The sequence below is a fragment of the Anas platyrhynchos genome, chromosome 4 (genome assembly GCF_047663525.1).
Source record: "Anas platyrhynchos isolate ZD024472 breed Pekin duck chromosome 4, IASCAAS_PekinDuck_T2T, whole genome shotgun sequence".
NCBI classification, from domain to species: domain Eukaryota; kingdom Metazoa; phylum Chordata; class Aves; order Anseriformes; family Anatidae; genus Anas; species Anas platyrhynchos.
In genome coordinates, this window is record NC_092590.1 from 23315734 (window position 1) to 23342526 (window position 26793).

Consider the following 26793-nt stretch of genomic DNA (forward strand, 5'->3'; position numbering starts at 1 on the left):
TAGAGACTATTATATTTCCTTTGTTAAACAAACTTGAAACAGAAGCAATGAGAGAAATCCAAATGCCTCTTTAATACAACTGTTACTGAATATACACAGTTTATAACTGTTATCTTCCAAGCGCTAAGATCAGAGGTTTTGTGGTATTAATAGCTAGCAGTGAAACATGCCAAGCAGCTTCCTTCACCGTGTGGGTCATCTCTAGCTATGGTTTTCAGGCACTTTTAATTAAAGATACATCAGGATATCATATGGACAAGTCTGAGATGAAACACATCGGTAGAATTTTGGAAGCCCTCTAGCTGCAGTCCAAGGCCTGGTCATGGTGAATATCTGCACTTTCTTCTTGATTTCTGTGCAATGATTTATAGCAAACGTTCATTTTTCCTCACCACCGCCCTCATCCGGGCCTGGCAGCAGGAAGGCAGGTGCCAAGCCCACAGGTCTGAGGAGCTGGGGGCCTCAGCAGAGCCCAGGCCAGGCACGAGGATGACGAGGGCTCTGGCTGGCAGAAACGGCAACCGTGACGAGGCCGAGCGAGGCCTGCCTCGAGGTGGAAGCTAACAACGTGTGCTCGGTTCACCAGGAGCAGAAATAAGATAAGATAGACGAAATTATTTAACCAGTTAGGAAAGCTGCTCCTGGAAAATCATGAAATGTAAGAATTGATGGGAAAAGATCCGTGATAGGCATGATATTAAACAAATAGCTCAGGTGTACAGCCTGAAGGAAGTTAAACCATTAGGATGGAATAGGGATTAAACACAACGTAGATCAAGTCTGATACTGGCATTAACCATGGGGACAAGGGCAAGACAGAAGAGGCAAGCATGGAAATAACCAAGGCAGCAGAAAACTTAAGAGATGAATACCACACATGAGCCGTATCTGGCGTGTGGGCACCCGATGAGGAGAGGCACCAGCGCCACGCTGCAAACAGCTTTGACGACGTGGGCTGTTTTCACAGGGCTGTTACAAGCCCTGCAGAAGGGCTGGGCGCACCTCGTACGTTTCACAATTTCACAGACCTCCAGCTGGGGCTCCAGCCGCGAGCTCTGCGGCAAGCTGAGGCGAAGCAGGCAGCCGGGCGAGGAGGGAACCGAGGGGCGCCTCCATGCAGCCACCTCACCCCCAGCGCCCCTCCGCCCGCCTCTGTTGGCACCGGTTGCCCGGGGCAGAGCGGCCCCCCCGCTCCCTACATTGGTACGGCCCAACGCGTATGCGGCTGCGCAGGACCGCACCACCGAAGGGGAGAGTTGGGGGGGAGTCAGGCGGCCGGACCGTTTTCCGGAGGGTCTCGGTGAGGCGCTGAGGGACCTGGTGAGGCGGGGGGGACGGGGAATGGGGAGTGGGGGGGGCGCTGCCCCCAGCCCAGCATGGCCGCGGGCCGGGGCCCCTCAGCAGCACGGGCGGGCTGAGGGGGGAGGCCTGGGTGAGCCAGGAGTTCCGCGATAAGCCTTTCCAGAAGGGCTCGGAGTAATTGTTCCTAACCGAATTATTCTTAATTCGCAGAGCAATTAACGCAGTGTTGCTTTTGGGGGCTGCTAGGTTAAGCACAGCTCAGCCTCCTGGGGGCTGTCGCGTTTTTGTTGCTCTGTCCTGGCACGGCTGTTCCTGCCGCGGTGTGTTAAGCTTTACCAGGAATTGATCCGGACAAAGAAGAAAAAAAAAAAGTCAATTCTCAATAAAAGGCTGCTTTTAATTTTTTTAAATTGAGGCTGAGGGATGCCTGCGGGCATAAGCAGCACTGCTGTCAAATGGGAAACATCTGCCTGGCTTCTGGAGGTTATGCCCCACACTGCATCTTCCTCCTCCCAAAATTATGACTCCCTAACCAAGGTGAATGTGAACCTAAAGATAGGCTTAATTACCTTTTTACTCTAACACTCAGAGCAGTCCTTGGTTTGCTTTCACTGGAAGATGGGAAACGCAGCATTTGGATTGAAGCAATGATAGCCAATGACAAATGTCTTTAAAAAAATATTTATAAATGGTATATTAAAAAAAAAGAATAGGATAAATGCTTTCATGTTGAGGTGGGAAAGGTGTTTTAAGAACTGTTTTTGTAACACCACTTATGCAACTGACATATGCTAGTGTGCTGCATCGCTGGCCTTACGTACCCATTGCACCCGTAATAATTGCTGGTGTGCTTGCACGGTGTGGCGTGATGACAGTCAGTTTTAACTGGAGAGACAGCATGCTGAAATAACTTATTTTCATTCCTTCTTTTTTCTCCTTAGGTGAATATGGAAGCCATGGACATACTCTTTCGAATAAGAGGAGGCTTGGATTTGGCATTTCAGCTAGCAACTACCGATGGTGTGTCCATAAGACTGTCATAGATTCTTTAAAATTTAAAAAAAAAAAGTTATATAGGCAGAGACACTCCCCACCAGCCCAGGCTGCCCAAAGCCTCATCCAGCCTGGCCTTGAGCACCTCCAGGGATGGGGCATCCACAGCTTCTCTGGGCAACCTGTGCCAGTGCCTCACCACCCTCTGAAGAATTTCCTCCTAACCTCTAATCTGAATCTCCCCTCTTTTAGTTTAAAATCATTCTGTTCAGCTCTTCATGTTGCCCAGAAGCTGAAAGAAACAATATGCTTTTGTTCAGGTAGATGAGTGTGAATGTTTAAGACAGGCCTGCTGAATGAGATCTTATCTCAGGTTTTGTTTACATTGTCATTTTTCTGATCATCACAGCATTTATATTTTTACTTGATGTCAAAACTTACTGATTTTTTACGTTTGTCCAGCAGCTATCACAAAAGTGAGAGAATTTTCTAAGCTAATTGTATCCTTGTGTTTCAGAGGCATCAGCAAAAAAGGCATTAAGATACGTGTTCAGTGATCTTGCAAACAAGCTGTCCTCAGATGTTCTTGTGTTAAGAATTTGCCATAGTCCAGTCTACGTGTGGCCTAACAGCGGTATCAACACTGTTCCAGAGCTGACTGATGATTCTGCTTGTAAAGAGATAAAACGATTTATACAGTGAGTAAATTAAAAATTATATAGAGAGATTTTAAGTAGATTAATTACATTTTATAGAAATTGCTCTTTCTGTTGACACTTCAGCCTTGATCAAGATGACGAGACCCGACGAAAGCTTGGCAAAAAAAAGGATAAAAAGCTACAAGATACGGTATGTGTCTCACCACACTAATAAATTACATCAGACAACCTATCATTTGAGTAGTTAATCTGCTCTCTCCAGCCTTATCTGTAAAAATAGGCATTTAAATGACTCAGAAGAATCCCTTTAAAATTATTTAGACTCTGCATAAATGCAGAGATCTATTTACAGTTGATCAATACATACAAGTTTTAGTCTTTAACCCAATTATTTTATTACTGAGTTTGATCTCAAACTTCTACAGTTTTCCTTTTGCCTTCTTGGTGTATGCATTGTTGGAGATGTACTAGTGGTGTCTTTATTCTCTGCAGCAGCAGATAATCAATATAGACCTCATGTTAGAGATGACATCTTCACTAGATGCTTTGGCTCCAGTCATTGAAAGGGAAAATAAAGAACACCACTACATTAATATGACTTTACCAGTTGATGTTGTTTTGTCTGTTTCTCCAGAAGAAACATGGGGAAAGTAAGTGTTATCCTGAACTTGAAATTCTTCAGTTTCTTTTTGTTTCTGTTTTTGTTTGTTTTGTTGTTGTTTTTTTTTCCTTGAAAGTATCAAAGGAAAGCTATTGTTATCATTAATCGGTTTAATAAAATAGCATATAGTATTCTTGTGCTAGAATTTGACTGTGTAAGTAATAATAGCTCCTTCAGATATCTGTTAGTTTTAAATATCTTGAAACCCAGTCATTTTGCTGTCTACAAAAAATACAGTTTGTCAGTGTCTGATCGATTAGATAACTAAGAACTTTGCGTAAAATGCAAAATATTTATAAATACTTAGACATATACGTAACTTATAATTCAGCAAACACTCGGTTGTTTCTGATAAGAGAAAGTGCAGCTGAATCTTCAGATGGCTGAATCACTAGGAAGTAATTTCTGTGTGTAGACGTGCTTAGAGCAAGCATTTTGAGGTTTTGTCCTCTGTGGGAGTGGACTGAAGGGGGCATGGAAGTAAGAAGTTCATCAGGGCGGGTGCAAATGTGCATATGAGTATTGTTTGACTTCGAGCTATGAGAGAAAATGAGTCACCACCACTGTTCTTTTACTAAAGTATTCTCCCTTATACTTCACAGGGTACAAAATCTCCTGGTGAAAGCAATTCACAAGCAATTAACAGATATGGAAAGATGTATCATGAAATATATGAAGGGAACGTCAATTGTGGTACCAGAACAATTTCATTTCATGTTACCAGGAAAAACACACCTTGTAACAATCTCGTATCCTACAGGTATTTCAGATGATCAGCTGGAAAGTTACAGAAAGGTAACATTTTCCATTTAGCCAGCATACAACAAATACTAGCAGAACTAGTTGTGTTTTATTTATTTATTTATTTATTATTATTATTGTAGCTGAAGCAGTAAACTGAATGTATAAGATTGATTTATTGGAAGCTATTTTATAAAATAGATTGCATTTTCTGTAAGGGAGCAACAGAAATATTAGAACTACATGGGCCTCATCTAAAACAAATCCTATCTAAATCACACTTCTGGTGCTGGATTCTTTGAATTCTCCTCTTCCATTGTAGAATATCAGATTTCTTTTAGTACATTATTGCTTCCAAGCTTTAACAAGTTGCCTGAAATTATATGGGGTTGGGTTTTTTTGTTTTGTGTTTTGCTTTGGGGTGCTTTTGTTGTTGTTGCTTACAGTTGACCAGCCTTAGATTTTGCTTTTGCCTTCGGGTTGGCACATCTAGAAAAAGGAATATGGATGAAGTGTGAAAATGTTCCGATGTTGCAGTCCTTTCACATTGAAAGCTCTCAATCTGGTGGAAAACATTCAGGTCATGCAGTTCTACATACTGAGAGCGGGGAAAGAATCTTTTACCTGTTTAGATGTGCTGCGGGGATTTTTCATTCTCTTCTGGGTGAAGCATTACTGGGTGTATAAAACATAATCTGTTCCTTGCGTTTGCAGGCACCAGTTGCACATAAATCTTTCCTGCTCTCTCTTCTGTTCACTTTTATCTACTGATTGCTGAGTGTTTCTGTAGCTAATATAGTTGGTTCAGTGTTGGATCATCTGTGTAAACCTGTGATGTAGACATCCTAGATGATCTCATTACTCCTCTTACTCTTAACCCTTCTGAAAGAAGATAATTTTATCATACTTTCACAAGGCATTTGCACTCATGATATCTTGAATGGGGCTCCAGAGACAGGTGTTCTGTAACAGGACTATGTGAAATAGCAGGCTTATCAGATGGGAGGTAGGCCCCCATGAGCTTCCTTAGAAAGGTGAGGTCTAGCAATAAACATACATGCTGAATAATACTATATTACAATGTGCCTAGCTACATTAGCTAAACTGTTTGTTAAGAATGGTTATTTCTATTATTACCTACAGTGTGGTGTTTCTTTTAATCCAAATTTTGAATTGTGCTTTTTATTTTCTTCTAACTTGAATGCAGGAATTACACACGTTGTTCAACCTACCATATGACAGACCATACTTAAAGAGAGCAAATGCTTACCATTTTCCAGATGAACCATATAAAGATGGCTATCTCAGAAACCCCCATTTACATCTTAATTCACCTGGGACAGAGTCTGGTATGGTACGTTTAAATTGAATCACTTTAAAGAAATTACTTTTTATTTTACTTGAGATTTGTTGTTAATATAATTAAATTATTAATTATACTGATTATTAAATTATCAATTAATAATCATCAGTATCAGTTGAGAAAGAAAGGGCACAGGAACGGATCTGGTCTCTTAAGCAAAATGGCTTCTCTGCACAAAATGGTATTGCTGTAGCTGTAGTTGTCCTGTGCTCGCTCACACCTCAAGTGCATTTTCTGGTAACATACTGTACAACATTTTAAAGGATACCTCATGTTTTTGTTATGTATTTTAAAAGTTTCTTAGAACCAATACAAGAAAATAAAACTGTGAATGGAGATATTGAGGAGACAAAACAGGAGCGGTCATGTGTGAATAACACAATCAATCCTTCCAAAGACTTGTAACCCCCTAGCTGAAAGATATGTAACAATGCAAGTAACGTAAGTAGGACTTCTCTGAAAATTGATGTAAGTGCAACCAGGTTAATTTGTATTTTCTCTTTCTGTGCAGGTTTATTTAGTACATGGCACATACAGCTATCACCACTATATGCAGGATCGCATTGATGACAGCGGTTGGGGCTGTGCTTATCGGTCTCTGCAGACTGTCTGCTCGTGGTTCAGGCACCAAGGTTACATAAATGCACCTATACCAACACACAAGGAAATTCAACAGGTACTGAACACGTGGGCAGATTAATTCTTTTATACATGTAATTGTTTAGAAACATTTATAGATAATTTTTAAGTGACTGATACATTTTAGACTTAAAATTTGTGTGATATTTTTCTCTCTTAAATGGAACTATAGTGCTCATCAATTACTGTTTAACAAGGTCTATAATAGGAGACCTGTCTCCAAATGTTTATGTGCACAAATAAGATTCATTAGAATAGTTTTCTAGTATTTCCTTGTACTAACATTCTTACAGTCTTTTGTCTTCAGTGGCAGCTAGTTGAGTCCCCAGACATTACGCGTTGACGTACTGCTTTCTTTTTTTGCAATTTTACCTTTGATAGTAGCAGGCTTTTTGTTTTTTTGAACCTCCTTTCACTTCATTTTCTTCTGTGAATTTGAATGTGTACCTGAATATGGTCATTTCTATTAATGGTACTGAAGAAAAAGATTATGTTTGGGTAGCTAATACTGTATGCCTAGCAGGAAATATTGCAGTTATCTTCAGTCTTCTAAAAATGGCGTTTTGTATCATATTTATTTACTCAACATTTCTAACCAAGTATGGCTCACTCTGAAAAATGACTTGCATCCTATCTGACAGGGATGTGAGCATTAAAATAAAAATTGCATTTCCTGATGATTTCTCAGTCTGCCCCTAAACATAAAACGATCTCAATTCCATAAACTCCTGTAGCGTGCTGGACAGCAGCCTTTGGGAGACTTTGTGGGCTGTCTATCCTGAGCAGAAAAGGCACCTCAAGAGCTGCTTGTAACATGTAAACCTCTGAATTGGAAATAGTTTAAAATAAACCCCAACCCTTGGTGTATTTTGGTGGCCTCTTCCTTAGGGCACTATTTTATGCATCCTTTTCTGAGGTGTCTTGAGTAGGAGTCCAGTCTGTGAGGTGGTTTCTGCAGCACAGATGGTACATTTCAGTGTTAGATAGCTTGGTGCTCAGCTTGAAGTCTGCCTCTGGATCTGGGGTCATATAATGTGCTTACTGGGACGGTCCTGTGTCAGTGTCTTAAGTGGCATCTCCAAAACAGAACCACAATGAATGAATTCAATAACCATTTCTTTGCTTTTGACTGGCCAGATATAAAACACATTCCTGTCTTTATAAACCAACTTTATTCACAAAAAATGGTGGAACTGTCTACTACGTGTTGTTGAGGTTTGCTTTTCTTCTTCATGTTCACATGGCAAAGGCACTGGTTGATGCCGGAGACAAACCTGCAGCATTTGTTGGGTCACGGCAATGGATTGGCTCTATTGAGGTACAGCTTGTTCTGAATCAACTTTTTGGAATAACATCAAAAATACTCTTTGTCAGGTAAGAATCAATATCTTTCTAGTAGTTCAGTGATTATTAAAGATATTGAATGCCTTACAATGCAAATTACCCTTATAAAATGTGGGATAACAGGGATAATAACAGATAATTTATATTTTAAGAGCTCAGTGTTCATAAACCCTGTATTCCTGCCTTTGGTTGTTCTGAGGTGAATGGGAGGTGCTTACAAGTTAGGGTATTGATGAATTTCTTGTGATCTTGGGGTTGAGTTTGCATTTTCTATAACTTGCTTAATTATGTGCAAACTGATGTGAAATTAAAAAAAAAAAAAAGGGGGGGGGGTCTGCCTATTGCCTATCCATCACACAATTTTTGGAACAGGCCCACAGCCTGGCAGTCATAATGAATGCCATACATGTTGACGGTAAGTTATTGCCTCATCCACAGAGCTAACCTTTTAGCTCAGGATTGAGGCAAACTGCTGAGCAGCCTAGAAATAGTGCTCTCTGTCCTGTATTTGTGCGACATAAAACAAGGTATTTGTTTCCATTCTGACAATCTGACACTTTTATATGCAATAAAGAACTCTATAAATGTATGTGGGAGAAAAAGAATAATGTTCAGTATTTATCAGAAATAAAATTACTGGACTTCTGTCACTTGGACAGCAGTAAGCATAATAATAAATCCCTGAACATTTTGTGATAAATACAATAACGAAATAGAGAATGAATGCTAATCTAGCCCGTATGAAAATGCTAGTCAAAATACTGCTCATAAGTTATGTTTATTTAGACTAAAGTCTACTGGGAGTATTGTAAAAGGGCACATAACCATGGTGATGGTTATTCTTAATGGTAGGAAAATAATTGATTTCTTCAGTATTTTTTCAGGCTTTATACAGCCAATTTTAATCTCCTTGTTCCACAGCTTATATTTGCAGATGATCCACCTATTATTTATAGCAGCTGTGACTGTTAGTGAGACAGTTTTTATTCCTGTGCATAAGGATACAGCACACATTCAGTTGTGAACTGGGTAGAATTGCTCACAGTGCTGCTACAAGGGAGCACCAGTGTTCTTTGGGATTATGAAATGCCAGCCTTGCTACCATGCTGAGAAGAGATGTCAGGCAGCCTTTTTGAGCTGGTCACTAGCAGTGGAGAGCATTTTTTGTCTTGGGCTTATATCCAGCTAGCACCTCTAAGTCTTTATGGAAATAGAACTTCACAGCTGCACCCTCAGTACTGAATCCTTTACTGCAAATGTACCATCCCATTTCCCAGCTTTCCTGTTTTGCACTCTGCATTTAATCCATCTCTCCAGGAATTGGAAAAGCAGGCGAACAACTTGTCTGAAACATTAACCATGGTATCCTGTCTTTGTTTCTTTATATTAAACATATCTGTATGTGTTTTCTTGCCTAGCTTCTGCCACCACTTTTGGAAGTACTATCCGTCTTCTGAGGGGACCGTGAGGCTCCTTCAGAAGAAAGTGAGCTCTGAGTCTTGGAGTACGTGCACGTGTTGTGTGCGTACGCCTTTCTCTTCCGTGTAGACTACTCTTATCTGTGGCGAAGCTGAACAGAAAAGCAGGGAAAATAAATCAAGCCAAGCTCAATGTTGCTTTGACCAGATGCCTAATGGTATTTCTGATTTAATTTTTTAAAAGCAAGCTGGGTATGAGTCCTACATAAAGTTGCATAAAGAATTTTATTCAGACTGTCCCAAGGAGTTCAGTTCTTTTAGCAGAAGAATTCTAAGCCACTTTGTAGTCAGTTACTTATGCAGTTAATGAGTATAATGGATAATTGGAAAATCAAGCATAGTGAGGATGACAAATCTCTTGTTGTATTTCTTCCCTAGCCAGGGTTCTGAACTAGCTTTGCAGGGAAGAGAGCTTGCTAATCATTTCAAGACTGAAGGAACTCCTATTATGATTGGTAAGTACTTGAGTATCAGAGACTGCCAGTGAATGTTTGTAGCCTTCCTCTGCTGCATTTCAGTTCAGTTAGTCCTGTTTCAGTTTACTGTACAGGAGTTTATCAAAACTCCAGATAAATTAAAAGTGATCCTCTTTCCAAGGCAGCATAGGAAACCATGAATTCAGTCTGGCTGGTATCTTTTGCATTTGGTATTTCACCCAGCCTCAAGCTGAAATCTAGTAACAAAGATCAATCTGAATGGTATTTTCAAAAGCTGCTTTTAAAATCAGAACTCAAGAGCTGACTTGTGCTTTCTAGGTGAGAGAGGTTCATACAGTTCCCCAAAACTTCCCACCACAGAAGAAGAGGGGTTTTCTGGCTTTGAAGAGATAAGCATCATTCCTTATCTAAATTCTTCCTAAGACCAGTATGCATGTTTAAATAATCTAAAATATTGATATCATTGGAAATGCCATTCATAAGAACTTAAAATTAATGAAAGTATTTCCAAGCAAGCAGTGGTTCAGAAAATGAAGAGTACTTATATTAAAGCTGAAAAGTATATTTAAAATATAGCAATTTGCATATTTAGCCAATCTCAGTGATTTTTTTTTTAACAGTTTGTTTCTCTTCTATTTTAGGTGGAGGTGTTTTGGCTCACACGATATTAGGAGTAGCTTGGAATGAGATTACAGGGCAAATAAAATACTTGATTCTAGACCCACATTACACTGGAGGAGAAGATCTGCATGTTATTTTGGAAAAGGTGAGATTAACGCACGTGCATATATACACACGCATATAAATACGTTTTGGCATTAAACCAATGATGTATAGCAAACTAGGGATTGGCCATTTTGCAGCTTCTCCATTCCTTATGGAGGAAGCATTGATCCCAATTAACTTGCCTGTATGTTAGTCATTGTTGGTTTCCGAAACAGTCTTTAACAGTTGTAGCTTGAACGGCTACAACTTGTATAAGGTATTATCTTGAATAAGGTGTTCAAGAATACTTTTGTCCAGCAGGACAAAAAGAAAGGCAGAAATCCTTTTATTCATCAAAAGTGGCAGGGGAGAAGAGGAACTGAGGCAGGCTGTAAATTGGCAGCTTTTTTTTTTATTGGAAACACCTGATATAATTACATCCTAGTCTTGTAGGGCTTAAGAGCTTTATTAGACTGATTTGCTGCTAAATCATGACAAACAGCCCACCCCCCACCTTTTTAAATTAAGAGCTCAGTTTGGCCCTGAAATTTGAACTATTTCTAAAGAAGACATTCTTCAAGACAAAAGAAGTGGAAACTGAGTGACACCGTAGCAGCAGAAGGCAGTGGGGTATAGAAAGAAGATGCTACTACTTAGAAACCAAGCTGGAAAGCTGGGTGAGGGGAATTGGAGAAACTCTTGTTAAGTGTTTTCCATTAATGTGTTTTCAAGGCGTGCACAGAACTGTCTGAAAATTGTCACTGCTTGTAGGTATTTGAAAATAACTCATACTGCTTAGATTAAAATTAGTAAGATAAATACAGTTGTAATAGATAAGGAAAACAGAATTCACATTAAGTAGTTTAAATTGTATCTTGCTTTTTCTTGGCCAGGGTTGGTGTGGATGGAAGGGCCCAGACTTCTGGAACAAGGATGCCTACTACAACCTGTGCCTACCTCAACGACCGAAAACTATTTAAATTCCACTCTTGGGCTGGAACATGCTAAGCCAGAATACTAGCAGATATCTAGATATAACTTGTCTTGTTAGTTAGACTAATGCTTTCAGGTAATCAAAACCCAGCTGAAATAGAAATATTACTTACATAATTTAAAGCAAGATTATTTTTTTTAATGAGACCTCTGAAAAATAAGGGAATTACCTGCTGTGAACTGTATTTCCTACAAATGTTTATCAAGTAACTTAAACTCTTTCCTTTTGGCTAAGATAACTTTGTTTGTATAGCGATTTTATGCTAAAAAGCTTTACAGATTAAGTGTCTGATCCTTTTATTTTATGAATTTTTTTCTTGCCAAAAAAAAAAAAACGTACTTCAGGTTCTGTATAGCCAGCTGGATTTTGCTGTATGAATCTGTTCAAAGCCATCATTCCCTGCTGTTACTGCTGGTAACAGTATTTTAGATAAGGGTGAGGAAAAAAAAAAAAAGCATGTATACTGAATTTTATGGTCTTTGTTCTCATTTACACAGAAAAAAGGAAGAGACTAAGTTATTATATGCTTATTTATTTATAGCTGTATGAATACAACTATTCTGGGAAAAAACAGTCTTCTGTAAGAAGTAAAAATAAATGAGCTTTGCTCCTTCTCAGAAGGAGACAATGTAACAGCATGCAACAAGTTACTCAATTGATAGTCCAGTCATGTTTTCTCAGACTTTGGGTTCCCCTAAATTTGACAATGAGGTGACAAGCCCTTTCTTTTGTCAGCTAAGAGACAGATCTGTCACATGAACACATACATGTAAATAAGCCTGTATCTAATGTCATCAAAAGACACAGTTGTGGTATGGGTAAAACTGCTATCTTTGTCAGCTACTCCATTCCTACATTGTTCAGAGTACTTTAACATCAAGAAAGAAAAAAATTATAGGTAAACTTTTCAGTGCCGTTCTAAACACAATATCCATTTTTTACAAGACCATAACCTTAATTACATATGCAAAGCAGGACTTACTGGCAGGCATCTACATCCAGCTTACCTGCATCTATCACCAAACTTATTTACTTAACTGCTAAAAGTACAAAAAAGAAAAAGATTAGAAATACAACAAATAGTAAGCCACTGGTATTACACACCATCTGACCTTCTCCTCTTCCTGCTTGTTGATCTGCTTACTTCCCATTCTTGCTCCTGTGCTGCTAGATCCTCACTCAGCGTGCTGTGGTTGCCATTTAGTGAGGAGCTAGACTGTCCTCTCAGTTTCATAGTTTGAGTGTGCTGAATTGTTTTCAGGAACTTGGCACATTCCAGAAAGCCACAAGCCAGTGCAAGGTCTGCTGCTGTTTGCCCACTGTTGTTGCACAAGCTGAAACACAAAATTAATAGTCACAATTCATATGAATTGGAGTATGTATTATGAGCAAACAACAATCAAGATTCATTAAGTGATAAGTTTAATCAGAAGTACAAAGAATCAACACCAAGAAGGTTTGCCAAGGATAGGGCTCTAGTGATAGTGGGTGCTGCCACTAAATGCAAAAAGGAGTAATTATTTAAAAACATATCTGTCACCAAACTATGACTGGCTTAGTGCATCAGAAAGGTGTGAGTAAGATGAGTACAACACTAGAATGGAAAATCAACAAGAACCTATGAGCAAGAACATTCTCTTAGCAGTTACTTCAACACGGAACTGAACAGCATATGGTCTATGTAATGTGTTCATGTGTATAGCTGTTTTTGAGACTGCTTGTATGTCTACAGCCATGCTGTCAGCTTTAGCTGACAGCAGCTTTTAGCAGCACCCTCAACAAGAAAGTGTACAAAACATGCATCTTTTGAGAGCTGATACAGAAATGATTAGATGTAGCTTAACTTACTCAATTTTGGCATCACCAGCAACCAGGAGAGCAAGACATTCCAAACTCCCAGCTTTTGCTGCTTTATGAATTGGGGCTTCTCCAAGGCAATCCTAAACATATAAAACAGTTGTTTACATATATATATTGGTTGTTTGAAAGAAAAGGAATAGGATGAAGCTACTTTGTTCTCCAACATGACTGTTTTGAGTGGTGTTCTGTATACCGGTTGGTTGTGAATTGAAGAGAGATTAAAGGAATATGGCTAGTGAAGCATACCCAGTAATTGCCCGTAAACATTTGTTTAATGTATTCTGATAATCCAACAGAGCAGCAGGACTGCTGTCCCATGCTATACTCAGGGTTTAACCTTAGCTTTATAAAGATTATTTACAGAGAATACGTTTTGGTGCTGATTAAGGTGCTGATCAACTGCACCTTTCAGCACTGTTCAGGGACTGACAGCTTGCTGCTACAAACTCAGAGGTATGGACCAATTAAAAGCTGCAGCTAGAGGAAAAATCCACACACTCAGAGGAAGCAGGGGCAAAATTTGAAAGGCAGAAAGAATACTCATTTCTATTAAAAGAAATTTTTGACAGCTGCGCGCAGCACCGTGTGAAAGCACCATATGCAGCAGTACGAAATAGCTACGGCGGTATAGATAGGGTTGCTGGTTCACGATAGAATAAAGCTGCTATAAAATCAGCAACCCCAGACACCTCATGCAGTGCAGCTGTATATATACAAAACCTCTCCCAGGTGAAGCAAAACAAATAAATAAATATAAAAGGCGAGCTTCCTGACGTGAGGTTAGAAGCGGGAGAAACGACACCCGTGCGTTGTTACCTGCTGGTTCAGGTCGGCGCCCGTCTGCAGCTGCCACAGCAGGAAGCAAGCCTCGCCGCCCCCCGCGGCCAGGTGAGCCGGGGACTGGCCGAAGGCATCCGCGGGTGCGTTCACGCCGCTCCCCGCCTCCAACAGGGCGCTGAAGCCGCCGCCCGGCTGAAAGGGAGCACGGGGGAAGCTGCAGCACCACCGCCGATCCCCCTCGCCACCCACCGCACTCATCCTCCGCGAGCGAACAGCGAGCCCGCACGGCTTTGCTGCCTGCTCCAGCCTCACCTCCCGCATCGCGGCCGGCTCCCGGAGCTCGGGGAGGGGACCCTGGCGGCCACAGCCCCCGCCCAGCGCCGGCAGCCGGCCCCGCACGGCCGCCACGGGGCGCCCATGGGAGGGGAGGCAGCGGGCGGCCGGCCCACAGCACAGCCCGCACGGCCCGCGGGGGGCGGCCATGGCGCCGCGGCGCCGCCACACGTCCCGCACGGAGGCTGCTGAGGGAGGGGACCCGACGTATGTCGGCCCTGGGCTGTGTGGGAATGGCCGAGGTCGGAAGGGGCCTCGGAAGGTCACCCAGTCCAAGCCCTGCTGAGCAGGGTCACCTGGAGCACCTTGCGCAGGACGACATCCAGGCGGGGTGTGGGTATCTCCGGGGAAGGAGACTGCACGACCTCTCCGGGCAGCCTGTCCCAGCGCCCTGTCACCTCACGGTACAGAAGTGCCCCCTCATATTCACCCAGAACTTCCTGTGCTTCAGTTTGTGCCCGTTGCTTCTCCTTTGCGAAAATAAATATAAATTATTTAAGTAGTGGAACATGAACACACATATAGTTGTTTTTTTTTTAAAGGTGCAGAATTCCAGGTAAATATGCAATATGTTAGCACAATTGAAGCATTTCACTATGTAACAGTTTTCACCTCTCCTTTCATACTACTTTTTTTTTTTTTTTTTCCCCTGAACAGCTAGACAAGCAAACTAGTTAATAAACAAATAAAACCCCTACACTCCTAATTGAGAATTGTTAGGGACAGAATACCTCCCTCCACACACATGCCAGAAATCCACAGTTGTTTTAAGCAAGTTTTAAGCAACTGCAAGCACAAACCTCCAGCAGTCACATAAGCCCAGGCAGCCTTGGATCACCCCAGCATGTTCCCCTTTGAGGGCCTTCCCTCCCCAGCACTAATTACCTCAGTAGTGCACAGGTTTGCGATTCCCCACCTGAGCAATCCCATCTTTCCAGCCTAACCACCTCCATCCCACCAGCTGCAGATCTCTTAAGACTCTCGCTGTTAATTAGTTCCCGAGCTCTGTGTTGCATTGCGCCCATCTCATTTGTGCCCACAGAAACTCTCCTGCCCCTGTGCTGGCTGTCTCAAGCCACTTGCTTTGCATAGGTATTGAGCTGGTGAAATTGGAAAAACTGGTCCTAATAAATGCATGTGAGCAGTGGGATACACCAAGCTGAGCTGTGGGACCTCACACCCACACCTGCATGGTCCTGCAGAAAGAAAAGCAGCAAGGCACCCAGAGCTGCCTTTTCTGAAGGGTACCTTGGCTTCCACAGAAAGCACTTCCTAAATTCAGTAATTTGTCTGTGCTGTCAAAAAAAGTTTATTTTCCTGCACACTTCTTAGACTATGCCATATAAGTAAAATGAATCAGGATGAGTTTTAGGACTTTTTTTTGGCACTTAGAGTCACTGGGTCTGTCAGAAAACACGATGTGCAGCCCGCAGGCTTAACCGTGTAACTCTGCAAGCATTCCTTTTCTATTTTGACCGCGTCCTCTGCCTCTGTTGCTATAGAAGCAGATTGCATTGCCAAAAATGGAAGAACAACAATTGCTAGGAAAAAAAAAAAAAAAAGAAAGAAAGAAAAAAAAGGGGTGGGGGGATGTAACTAAAGACTTTTAAAAGCACCCTTGTGGCCTTCTGGTATTGTATATCTTTTTATAAGGGAGACAGCCAGAAGCTATCAACAGAGGTGGAAACAATCTTTTGTGTTTCTGTTATTTTGCCTGCAATTGCTTCCCATGAGGTATTTTAGCTGTGTTCAGCTCACAACAGGACCAGCAGCTAGTAGGAACGATCTGGGCAATGCCCAAGCCCCAGCCTGCGCTAGCCGGGCACGTTACTCCGCACACTGCTCGGAACTGGCTAACAGCCAGAAATGTCCTTTTCCCTTCCTCCCGCTCCTCCCAACAGCTTTTTGGGCTCGGAGCCCCAGCCAGCTCGAGGCAGGTAGCATGACCACAGCCCTGGGCCACCTCCTGTCATGGCGCTCCTGCTGCTAGTGCCAGTCGCCAGCCCAGGCCCAGGCCCCGCAGACAATGGTCACCATGGCGGGGCCGGGCCCGCTTCTCGCTGCCGCGGGGCAGGTGAGAAGGAGGCAGGCGGCCACCATGAAGCTGCGTGGGGAGCCCCTGCCCCAGGCTTGCAGTGCCCTGCCTGCCCTTGAGGGGCCAGGTAAGTTAAGAGAAATGGTGGTATTGTAACCCAGGTGGGATGGAAACACACCTTGTGTGAAACACTTCTGGTTTTCCATGTCAAACTTAGCTTTCAGTGAAGTCACCGTGTCTTTACTGATCTTTATTTTCCATTTTATGAAGCAGCACTATGTCACAGAATCACAGAATGGTTCAGGTTGAAAGGGACCTCCAGAGATTGCCTAGTCCAACCCCCTGCTCAAGCAGGGTCACCTAGAGCATGTTACACAGGATGGTGTCCAGGCGGGTTTTGAATATCTCCAGAGAAGGAGACCCCACAACCTCCCTGGGCAGCCTGTTCCAGTACTCTGTCACCCGAACTGTAAAGTTCTTCCTCATATGGCAATGAAACCTCCTGTGGTTCAATTTATTCCCATTACCCCCTGTCCTGTCACTGGCCACCACTGAGAAGAGTTTGGCCCCATCCACTTTGCATTGTCCCCTCAGGTATTTATAGAGGTAGATAAACACCTCTCAATCTCCTCTTCTCTAGGCTAAACAGGCCCAGCTTGCTTAGTCTTTCCTCATAAAACAGATGCTCCAATCCTTATTTCAGCTTAGTCATTTAAAAGCATAGTGAAAAGGGGACACCACTAGCTCCAGAGCTTTAGTGTGCTTTTTGATGCTGTTCCATCTGTTCTGTTTTGGAAAAATATATATATATGTTTATTTTTAAGCAGAGGACTACAGCCATGCTGCTTTATTTGCAAAAGCAGAGGAACTGTTGGAGAAGAGAATAAAAGATGGAGATCCTCTGGCATGTTTTCTAAAAGGACAGCTGTACTATGAAGAGGTTGTGATTTCCTTTTTAAATAGACATTATAAAGCTGACAAATTTCAATACAATTTCAGTGGGAAAATAAATACCTTTAAAAAAAGCTACAAGAGATGTTTATTCCAGTTTTTCCCATTAAAATCACCAGGTGTTCTCACTAAATGTATTTTTCCTCCACTTTTCCCAAGCGTCCCAGATAAGTAAGTGGCAGCCTCTGCTACAGCTTCCAAACTGAGTTGTTTTTTGGCCAGATGACTGGCCAAGTACAACATACCGTGCCTTTTGTTATGGTGTCAGTGGTTCCTGACCTAGGGCACAGCTCTCAATCTTTGTTCCCTACCTAGCCACCAGTTTTCATCAAACTTGCTGAAACGTTATCTGCAGGATTTCTGTCCCTGCCCAGATAGACTGAAATTGGCCTGGGTATTTGGAAGTAAATGCTCAGGGAAGAGCATCAGATTAGCTGGCAGATGAAGAAAAACTTCTACTTCTCGTGAAGCCAGATTTAAAAAAGTGCAAACATGACTCTTAGAGTAGGTGTGTCTAAGGACCCGAATCCTTGGAATAGCTCAGATCAGAAGGATGGAAAAGGATATTGTACATGTTCCAACTCATATTTTCAAATGGGATGTGCATGGTTCAGTACTGCTAGTAGTGCCATATGTGGCACAGTGTACATCAGCCTCCTGGTTAGCAGCGGGAGCAGAATTAACTTGTTCAGGGCTTCAGCTTTCTGTAACGGTTTTGTTACTGCACTGGCTGATCTCAACATGAGCAAAACTGGTCCTGCGGAGCAGCAGGCCTGTCTGTGTCTTGATGTGCTGGCCTAGATATCCAAGGTAGATATTGCTGTCCACCATAAATTTATTCTTTGAGTAGGCTTTGATTTCCATATTTAGGGATAGATGTCCGTATTACCTAAAAATGCGTACCGGCATAACACCGCAATTGCCTTCCCATAGATCGAGGACTTCCGTGCTCCTAACTCCTTGTTCCCTACTGTGCTACGTGTGGCTTCCCCAGGGTCTGCTCTAACAGCATCCCTGCACGTGGCAGGGCACATGCTGTGAGGAGGGATCTTAAGGCAAAGCACACACTAACTAGCTAAAAAAAAATTCTGCAGAGCACTTTAATTACTTTCCTCTTGAGGCTGGCATAAATTTAGATCCTCACGTATATGCATGGATTTTCATATTACAGGATACAAATGATCTTTGAGAGGTTCATCTGCTTTTCATATTTAATTGAAGTTAACCAATGCATTTAAAAGCTTTATATGCAGAAGAAAAAGGCTAGGAACAGCAGATGGAAGCATTTACAGAAACCTTATTTCTTCAGGAAATCAAGTTTACTCAAAAAAACTAGTTAAACGTAGGATATTTTAAATGTATTGTGGGGGCAGAATACATGCGGTCGTTACAGAAGCATGAGACGAAGACTCGCTGTAGTTTGCAGGCCTTCAAATCTCTTGAATCTGGCGCAGGTTTATTCCTAAGACCTGTTTCTCCTGCCCTTCTGGTACCTCTGCTGTTGCAGGTAGTGCCCTCATAAGAAAAGGGAGGCAGACAGCTGAGCCCATAAACTCCTCAAACATCCTGGTTTAGTCTTTGGGAACCCAGCCCTTAGCTGAGACGTTATGGTAGCTCTTAGGCCCTCAAGGCCACCTAAATTAAGGTCTGTCCAGCAGGACAGGGCATCTCAATTAGGCTCTTATCTACTTCAATTAAAAAGATGGCTTCAGGGGGGGAGTGAAAGAGGCTTGTCAGGACACCTTTTGGTTTCAGAGATGATGTTTGTGCACTACTTTCATTTGTTTGTTTATTTATATATGAAAATGATGAAACCTTATTTGGAAGTCCTCATTGCTTCCATCCTATTCAATGTTTTTGCAGTTATTGACTTACTCTACTTCTGTTTTCTGCCACTTGTGTGGTTGCATTTTTTTTTTTCCATGAGGGAAATGCTCCAGTTTGAAAAACTGTAAGAGGGTATCTACTGGAGAGTTAAGCTGAGGTATTTACTCTTTATTATGCGTACTTCATTATTCATTCTATCTTTCCCAGGGGTTGTACCAAGAAGCATTAATACAATTTGAAAAAATCAAGGATACAGATTTTCAAGCAATGTATCAGCTTGGCGTAATGCATTACGATGGACTAGGCACTAATGAAGACCCTGTGAGTAGCTTAGCTGTACTTCTTACTCTTCTTCTAATATCAATCTATAATTACTAAGAGCTTCTTTGTAAACTTGATCATTTAATTTAAAATAAATGGGTCATTGATTTAGAAATAGTTTCATGAGGTGCAGATGCTTACGAAGCACTGTAAAAGGAGGGTTCTGGGCTGAAGGATTTTCAAAACCAGCTATAACAAAATAGGTTTATCTGACAAACACTTATGAGAACTTGTGTTTTACAGTTTCACTTACAAGGATTTGATTATACTTCATGGAAGCTATTTAGCTTGTTTAAAAATTGCTATTAGTTTGTTAGTTTTTAATAAGCCGTGTATATAAATGATAATAGAACCTATAAAAATGAAAATCAAACAACTACATTTCAAAGTGTAAAACATCTGTTACACAAAAAGTATTTTTAAAAATACTTTCTAATCTGTGAACGTAAATGCTAAAAAAAATTATGCTTGAAAATGTACTGGTATGCTAGATTTCATGCAGGAACAGAAGGAAAATTAGCTAATAATACCATAAATCAGTAGTAACAAATTTCTTTGAATTGTAAGTGAATAGCATCTTTTACTAAAAAGAGGAGGAAATTTTCTGGTGTTCTGAAGTAATGCAAGAAGAAAGGTAGTAGATGAGATTAGGTTCCAAGATGTCAAAGTGTAATCTTCATGGGTGCACTGAAAACTGAGTAAAGATTTATGCTATCTATTTTATAGAATAATAGCCATTACAAAACAGAACTAGTTAGAACAGTTATCAGACCCAGGTCCACTTAAACAAAAATATCAAATTTAAAAAAAATTTACAAACACATAGGAAGTATTTAGGCAAATGAAATACCAGTCTAACTGGTATCCACACTATCCCCACATATTATAGAGAGAGGTTTTAGAACTGAAAAACTACCTGTCTTGCAGATGTTGACAGATTCTCAGGTTCGTTACTTCATCCTTTTCCCATTCTGTATGTAATGATTGAAATACCTCCTTTGTAGGAAAAGGGAGTGGAATACATGAAGAAAATACTCAACTCTGATTCCTCAAAAGCAAGACATTTGAAGTTTGCCGCTGCGTACAATCTTGGCAGAGCTTATTATGAAGGTTGTGGTGTTAAGCATTCAACTGAAGAGGCTGAAAGGTAATGGCAGACAATTTTCCTGATGAGTTTCAGCTGCTGAGATGCTGTGTTACTGAACGAACTTTGCCCCCATTTTCTTAGGTTATGGCTTATTGCCGCAGACCATGGGAATCCAAAAGCAAGCGTAAAGGCCCAGAGTACTTTAGGAATGCTTTACTCCATGTCAGCTCTAAAAGATCTGAGGAAGGTAAAGCCCGCTTATACCCTTCTGAATTTCATGAGTTCCAATTAACTTAGGATTTCACAGAAAGATTATGGTGATATATTTAATTCTGAAAACTGTATTTTAAGCACTGCTAGACATTATTGTTCATTTAAGCCCATGTGAACAGATGGTCTGAATCTCTCACTTTTGACTAGTTTGACACTGCTAGCTGAGATTTATTTATTTATTTAGTGGGAGTATCAGGGAGTAGGATAGACTGCATTACAGTTTTGTCAGCCTCGGTGCACTTCAAAAAATAAAAATAAAAAAATCAAGCAGGTGTCACTGATTGACAGCTCTCACAGTAAATTAAGCAGGTTTAAAAGCCTTACAGAGAATCTGTGTTCTTATAAGCACTTCTTACAGACTGGTTGATGTAAAAGGTTTTAAGCAAACAGTATGCAAGATAACTAATTAGAGTGAATATATCATCACATTAAAAAGTCATTTAGTTAATGCAAAACATCCATGGAAATACACAGAAAACAACTCTCTGCTTCTTGTTTAGTCCTTTTTCTGGCATTCAGAAGCATGCGGCAATGGAAGTCTGGAATCACAGGGTGTGCTTGGTGTTATGTATCTCTATGGACAAGGTATACGTCAGAACACTAAGGCTGCTTTGGAGTGCCTGAAAGGAGCAGCAGAACGTGGAAACATCTATGCTCAAGGTCATCTTGTGGAATATTATTACAATAGAAAGTTCTACTCAACAGCTGCTACAATAGCCATGAGGTGAAGTTAATTTGTTATTATTGTATTCATGTAAGACGATGGAACTTAGATTAAAGTGATTATTAAGTTTATGGTTTTGGCTCTCCAGATCAGGAGACAGTTGAGTTAATGAATTGCAAGACCTCATTTTTAAAGAGGGAATTGCAAACCACAGACAAAATTAAGACTATAAAATTCTCAGTTATTTGGTGCAGATGAACTTTTCTTTCTGATCCTGTGAAGCAAAACAGACTTGAAATAGAATCCCAAGTAGGAGCCCACACTCAACCCTGCCTTTCTGTCTCCTAGTCCACAAACTCAGCTGCCTTCCCTATTCCATTTTAAACCCCTACAAATATTCTGCTGCTGCTCTCCACAGCCCCTATCTTAGTGTTTTCTACCCACCATCTTCTCCCCCATGACTTCCCTGCTCTGTGGCTCAACATTTTGGTGTAGTTCCTGTCTCATTTATGGGAAATACAGGCCTTGATACTAATTGGGATCCCACAGCAAACCCTCTGAGCAGCGTGCAGACCTAGAAGTAGCTGCTGCAAGCAGTGCCAAGCCACCACCCTTTAGCTTTCCATCAGTTGCTGCTTACGGGGATGCCTATTACGTATGCATTTTTGAGCCTGGACCACAAACTAGTCATCACCTGCGTGCAAGTGGTTTCTGGTAATTATCTGCTTGCGCAGAGGTGCTGGACCGAGCCACAGTTAAGTAAGCACTGACTGGCGTTTTTACAGGCAGACACTTGGAGACTTGCTGCTCTATCTACATAACTCTGGAGAGGTTTGTGTATGGCAGAAATAGCAACTTCTGTGCCAGGCTGCAGTATTAAAACAGCCAGTCTGCATCAGGCTTCTCTACGTTGAACTAAGCATGGGAGGAGAAAAGCAATGGTGGTGCCATTCAGTGGCTGATCAACAGCACATTTCTGTGACAAACCTCCATAGCTGGTCAGAGGTTTTGTCAAGCAGTCAGATTATTCTTTTGCTAGAAATACCATACAAAGAGGCTAAGAACTACTTACACAAGCAGCACACAACAGCATTCATGCTTTCTGTGGTATGTTTATGAAGTCACTGCTGTCTGGCAATCAGATGTGTTACAATCTGAGAGAAGCTGCCCCTGTGCATGCCAAGGGATAACAGCAGCTCTGGTAATTCAGCAGTAGAGTTCAGCAATAAATGCTGTTTGCTGTGCTCATTGCTAAAAAGGGTTGTTTTCTCTCAGAACGTGCTGCTTTTCTTTTGCACTGTGAGTAAACTGTTCAGTCTAGTCTAGCTAGTCTTGCTTAGAACATGTCCCCTCCAGGTGATGCAGCAGGGCAGGTTATTCAGACAAATAAACAGGGCACTTCATTGGCTGTGACTGTGCTCACAGGGAACAGCAATAAAATCCCACACTGCAGTTAGAACTGACCATTTTTAAGCAAAAAGTTCTACCGACATATTTGGAACAGTTCCATGCAATTGGAATTGCATTTGGCCTTGAGGCAAACTCTCACAGCAGCTCAACCAGTTGTATCAACCATCAGTACCTTTTCTGTTAAAAGTCCTTTGTCCTTATACATTCACACCTATTACAGTTTGTCTGTACATTTGAATATAATGTTTGTGCATAACACAATATTACATGATTATGTATGGTGTACCACTGCCCAATATTTGAAGTTTTGATTAGCTACCAATATTCTTCACTGCAAAAAAAAATTATCCCATACGGTTTCACTTACCATTGCTATAGCATGTTCTTAAAGACAGGTGTGCTAAACTAGAAGTCTTGTCTGACTTGATTGGTATTATTATTTGCCTCAGTGTCCTGTTTTATATCTCTTGGAAAGGAAGGTAAAAACACTGCATCAGGAAAGATAAAAGAGGTAGTATGTTACTGTCATCATATTTAAATGTTCTTGTTAAGTGTTTCTTTTTTGTTACTGCATTTGTTAATGGGATTGAATTAGGTGGGAGCATATTGCAGCCAACTTGTTCAAGTGATTTAGCAGGCACTGACTTGCAGAGAGTCAGAACAATCTTTCATAAACACTGTTTTATAGGACGTAGCTATGACTTACTCCTTTCTTTTCTTTTCTGTGAGTCTGTGACTATTTGCCATGACAAAACCCTAAAACGATGTACAAAGAAACATATATTTACCTTTGTTACCTGGAAAGAACATGAGTTTAGGGGATTCCATTTTAAGACACCAGTTGGAAAAAAATCAATTTCCACTTTGAAATGCTGTACTTAAAAGTGTAGTAACAATTGTAATTATAACCTCATCATTAAGACAATGTTCACATGGTCCTTCTGGCTGCTTTAAATGTTTTTAGTAAAAACAACACGCTGAAAACAAGGTGACAGCAAGCAGACAGATGCATGCAGAAGAGAGAATAATTGAGCTGAAGCAGTCATCAGTCGTCTTTATAAGTAGGTCTTATAACATCAGGCTCTCAACATATGTCTAAAATCCTCAGATTACCACGGTCTGCCAATATCCTATAAAGAATCTGGGATATTGTTATATTTTAATAGGTACAATTAGTGTGAAATACTGCCTTTTATAACTAGTATAGATTCAGTGAAAGTGACTGTAAAATTTACCTTTCTTGTATTTAGTATCACGATATTCAAGTAATCCCAACTTCAACCCAGTGAATAGGAGAATGCTGTTTGGCCTGCTGATTACAAGTAAATTTCAGCTCATCTTGGATAATTACACATAAATGGAAATGAGTTATTATCAAGTCCTATGGGAATACAGTTGACTTAAATGGGTTATCTAACCTAATGCTGTAAATTCTACCACAGGACTACAGAAAATGATGACATAGATATGCTAGCAAAGATGACTGATTGTCTTCCAACCTACATAGCCAAAGGGGTCGCCATGGCTGCTTTCTACTTGGCTAGATGCCTCCATCTTGGCCGAGGTGTACAGCAAGACCAAGCTGCTGCTAAAAAATATTATTCTATGGTAAGCTAGCAAAGTCTCACAGACTAATTTATAGCTCCTGAGATCGAGTGATGCCTTGGATTTGAGCCTTTAAACTTGCTGTTTGGTTATATTAAAGGCTCCAACATAAATAACGTTAACAATCCATGCAAGAAAACGAAGAGCGATAAATTTATATTGAAAACTACTAAAAATAGTCTTGAAGGGCACTGCCTGCACACTTGCTTAAGTAAAACAATTCATTCTACCAAATTTAAAAATTCACTGTCAGTCACCACAATGAAGAGCTTGCAAAATACATTACTTAAATTATTTGAATAATTTTCTCTCTGATTGATTTGCTGTCATTCAAACTGAAAAAAATATATTTTTTCCTCTCTACTTCAGAATCTCTAACAATTAGTACCTTCATTAATGATATTTAAATCAGTCTGTTTTTCATGCTTATTTTCACATTTACATTTTTACTGATAGTTGAGGATCTACTATTACTGGTATGTAGAAGAAAAATAGGTTACATTTTTTAAAGTGCTGAAGTTGAAGTAAGATTTATTGCCTGAAGAAAAAGATTAATCGTGGCCTTTAAGAAACTAACAAGCAAACAAAATACTAAATTACATTAGAGATGCCTAAAAGTACAGGCAGGGAAATATGATTATGCCCTCTGAAGGGAATGTAGGAGCATGGATGCAGTCTTGCTAAGATTCTCTATGATCTCTGTGCAGAGATCATTTGTTTCCTTAATTAAAATACTTCAAGGCCCAGCGTGGCGCGGTCCAACTAAATGGAGAATTATGCAAATGATAAGCTATCAGCTGACAAGTTTTGTGGCTCTTTACTCAGGAAAGCCCACAGCAGAAGATACTTAGCAGAACAGGTGATCCTGTGGAGGAATTCATGCACTTTAAATACGTTGTTTCTCTGCTGTAAAAAGTGTTGCAGAGGATAGGATGAGGAAATCAGGAACAGAATATCAGGTGGGGTGGCATGAGCACTGCAGCCAGTAGTCCTAGGTAAGACTTAAGGCATGGAGGAAATATGTCAGGATTCCATTCCTGCATGGCTTCATGCGAGTATAATCCCATCTTCTGTCTAGGCTAGTGTTACCAACAGAACTGACCAAAATTCACAACTTTCACTCATCATTCGGTAGCAATACATTTGAGACTGACATAGATATGTCACTAACTTCTTAGTAGAAAAGGAAATTATTGCTGTTGACTGATGCCATGCATCGCTACAGCTACAACTCTAGAGGAGGGACAGACCAAGTAAAGAAGGAAAGTACCTGAAGGGGTAATGTTAGAACAAGTAGAAGACAAGTAGTGGGTGTGTTCAGTTTCTTTTGTGCCCAGTGAATAATGTTGTTAATTTTACAATTGTACTAATTTAAAATGAAAACTGGTTGCTTTTTTAAATAACTGACCAGCTGCAGTTTTGAAAGATTCAAGGAAGAGATTATGGGTGTGCAAGAGGGTACTGGCATAAATAATGGAAGTGAACGAAAACAACTCAATCTGTAAGTAGATTTCTGCTTTCAGTTTTTGGCTGTGGTGCCCGCACATGCCACAGCAACAAATATTACAAAAAAAATATTTTTGAAACCAAACCTAACACGGCAGTAGATTATGCTAATTTTAAAGAACTGAATTTTTCTGTTACTAGAAACGGGGACTTCATGCTGAATATATTATCTTTAGTATCTTAAGAAGTAGATTATCTCTGATGTCTACAAAACTTAAAAGACCTTACCAGTGTTGTATTTGGCAATGTATAATTTTATTTTACCTATAAACCAGAACTCTCTATTCTTTGTTTTCAAAGGCGTGCCTTCTGGATCCTGATGTTGCTTCTGATCTTGAACTGAAAGCTAATCTTGGGAGAATTTAGTGCTTCCTTTAGTTATGGCTGATATAACATGTACTTCCTACAATAAACCATCTTTAATATTCAGCAATTACAGCCTGCTCATCACTTATGGTTTGATTTTCAACTTTCTATAAGTTTAAAGCAGTTTACAGATTTTTTTTATTTTAAAAAAGCAAAAAGCTCATGCCCATAACTGAGGTGTGGCAAAGGCAGACCTTTTTAAAAGGGTATTGAGAACTTAAAATATATTAAGGACATTTTACTGGGATAGATGTCCTGTTTTCTTAATGTTGTACTGCTATACAGCACACAAATCAAACTGAACCAAATAATGATTGTTTACTTTTCTCCGTTTTTAGCATTTAAACATTAAATTTTAATATTCTGAAGAGCTTGAACCCAAACTCATCTAGATTTCACGTATGTCCCATTCAAAGATTGTGATTTCATGCTAAATGCCATTTTTAAATCTCACATTGG

At 40.5% G+C, this 26793-nt stretch overlaps 4 protein-coding genes across 23 annotated transcripts in view; 2 read left to right on the top strand and 2 right to left on the bottom strand.

Annotated features, from left to right (window-relative positions):
* The window catches only part of CFAP96 (cilia and flagella associated protein 96), a 90714-nt gene extending 89546 nt beyond the window's left edge, over nucleotides 1-1168 (bottom strand). For 4 of the 7 annotated variants that reach the window (XR_011808976.1, XR_011808975.1, XR_011808974.1 and 1 more), the window contains exon 1: nucleotides 1029-1168. The gene's annotated coding sequence lies outside the window, so the exon portion shown is untranslated. Of the gene's footprint in view, nucleotides 1-872 lie in introns of all 7 variants that reach the window. The other 3 variants (XR_011808977.1, XM_013106275.5, XM_072037240.1) reach the window with 2 other exon arrangements.
* Nucleotides 850-11949, top strand: UFSP2 (UFM1 specific peptidase 2). Of its 6 annotated transcripts, none has more exons than XR_005265443.2 (12): nucleotides 850-1203; nucleotides 2244-2322; nucleotides 2813-2993; nucleotides 3078-3144; nucleotides 3447-3604; nucleotides 4218-4410; nucleotides 5564-5710; nucleotides 6231-6395; nucleotides 7608-7732; nucleotides 9121-9187; nucleotides 9559-9635; nucleotides 10259-10383. XR_005265443.2 is itself a non-coding variant. In XM_038178479.2 (12 exons), exons 1-12 carry the CDS (start codon nucleotides 865-867, stop codon nucleotides 11300-11302), a joined length of 1743 nt encoding a protein of 580 aa, XP_038034407.2. In that variant the 5' UTR covers nucleotides 850-864; the 3' UTR covers nucleotides 11303-11949. The 6 variants fall into 6 exon arrangements, 5 of the variants coding, with proteins under 5 accessions (XP_038034407.2, XP_038034408.2, XP_027312071.3 ...); XM_038178479.2 differs by lacking the exon at nucleotides 9121-9187 and adding an exon at nucleotides 11216-11949; XM_038178480.2 differs by lacking the exon at nucleotides 9121-9187 and adding an exon at nucleotides 11216-11949 and having other exon boundaries at nucleotides 3450-3604.
* Nucleotides 11833-16186, bottom strand: ANKRD37 (ankyrin repeat domain 37). 3 transcript variants are annotated; one of them, XM_072037242.1, is made up of 5 exons: nucleotides 15175-16186; nucleotides 14720-14759; nucleotides 13993-14148; nucleotides 13165-13256; nucleotides 11833-12650 (listed from the first exon to the last, which is right to left on the bottom strand). In XM_072037242.1, the coding sequence occupies exons 1-5, from the start codon at nucleotides 15312-15314 to the stop codon at nucleotides 12413-12415; spliced, it is 666 nt and encodes a 221-aa protein (XP_071893343.1). In that variant the 5' UTR covers nucleotides 15315-16186; the 3' UTR covers nucleotides 11833-12412. The 3 variants fall into 3 exon arrangements, with proteins under 3 accessions (XP_071893343.1, XP_038034416.2, XP_071893342.1); XM_038178488.2 differs by lacking the exons at nucleotides 14720-14759; nucleotides 15175-16186 and adding an exon at nucleotides 14269-14558; XM_072037241.1 differs by lacking the exons at nucleotides 14720-14759; nucleotides 15175-16186 and having other exon boundaries at nucleotides 13993-14556.
* LRP2BP (LRP2 binding protein) lies at nucleotides 14555-26397 on the top strand. Of its 7 annotated transcripts, none has more exons than XR_011808971.1 (8): nucleotides 16186-16451; nucleotides 17149-17264; nucleotides 19310-19423; nucleotides 20428-20570; nucleotides 20652-20757; nucleotides 21284-21507; nucleotides 24300-25963; nucleotides 26269-26397. XR_011808971.1 is itself a non-coding variant. In XM_072037234.1 (8 exons), the coding sequence occupies exons 1-8, from the start codon at nucleotides 16316-16318 to the stop codon at nucleotides 26332-26334; spliced, it is 1071 nt and encodes a 356-aa protein (XP_071893335.1). In that variant the 5' UTR covers nucleotides 16186-16315; the 3' UTR covers nucleotides 26335-26397. The 7 variants fall into 7 exon arrangements, 6 of the variants coding, with proteins under 6 accessions (XP_071893340.1, XP_071893335.1, XP_071893336.1 ...); XM_072037234.1 differs by having other exon boundaries at nucleotides 24300-24465; XM_072037235.1 differs by having other exon boundaries at nucleotides 17152-17264; nucleotides 24300-24465.
* Nucleotides 26398-26793: the final 396 nt, after the last annotated feature.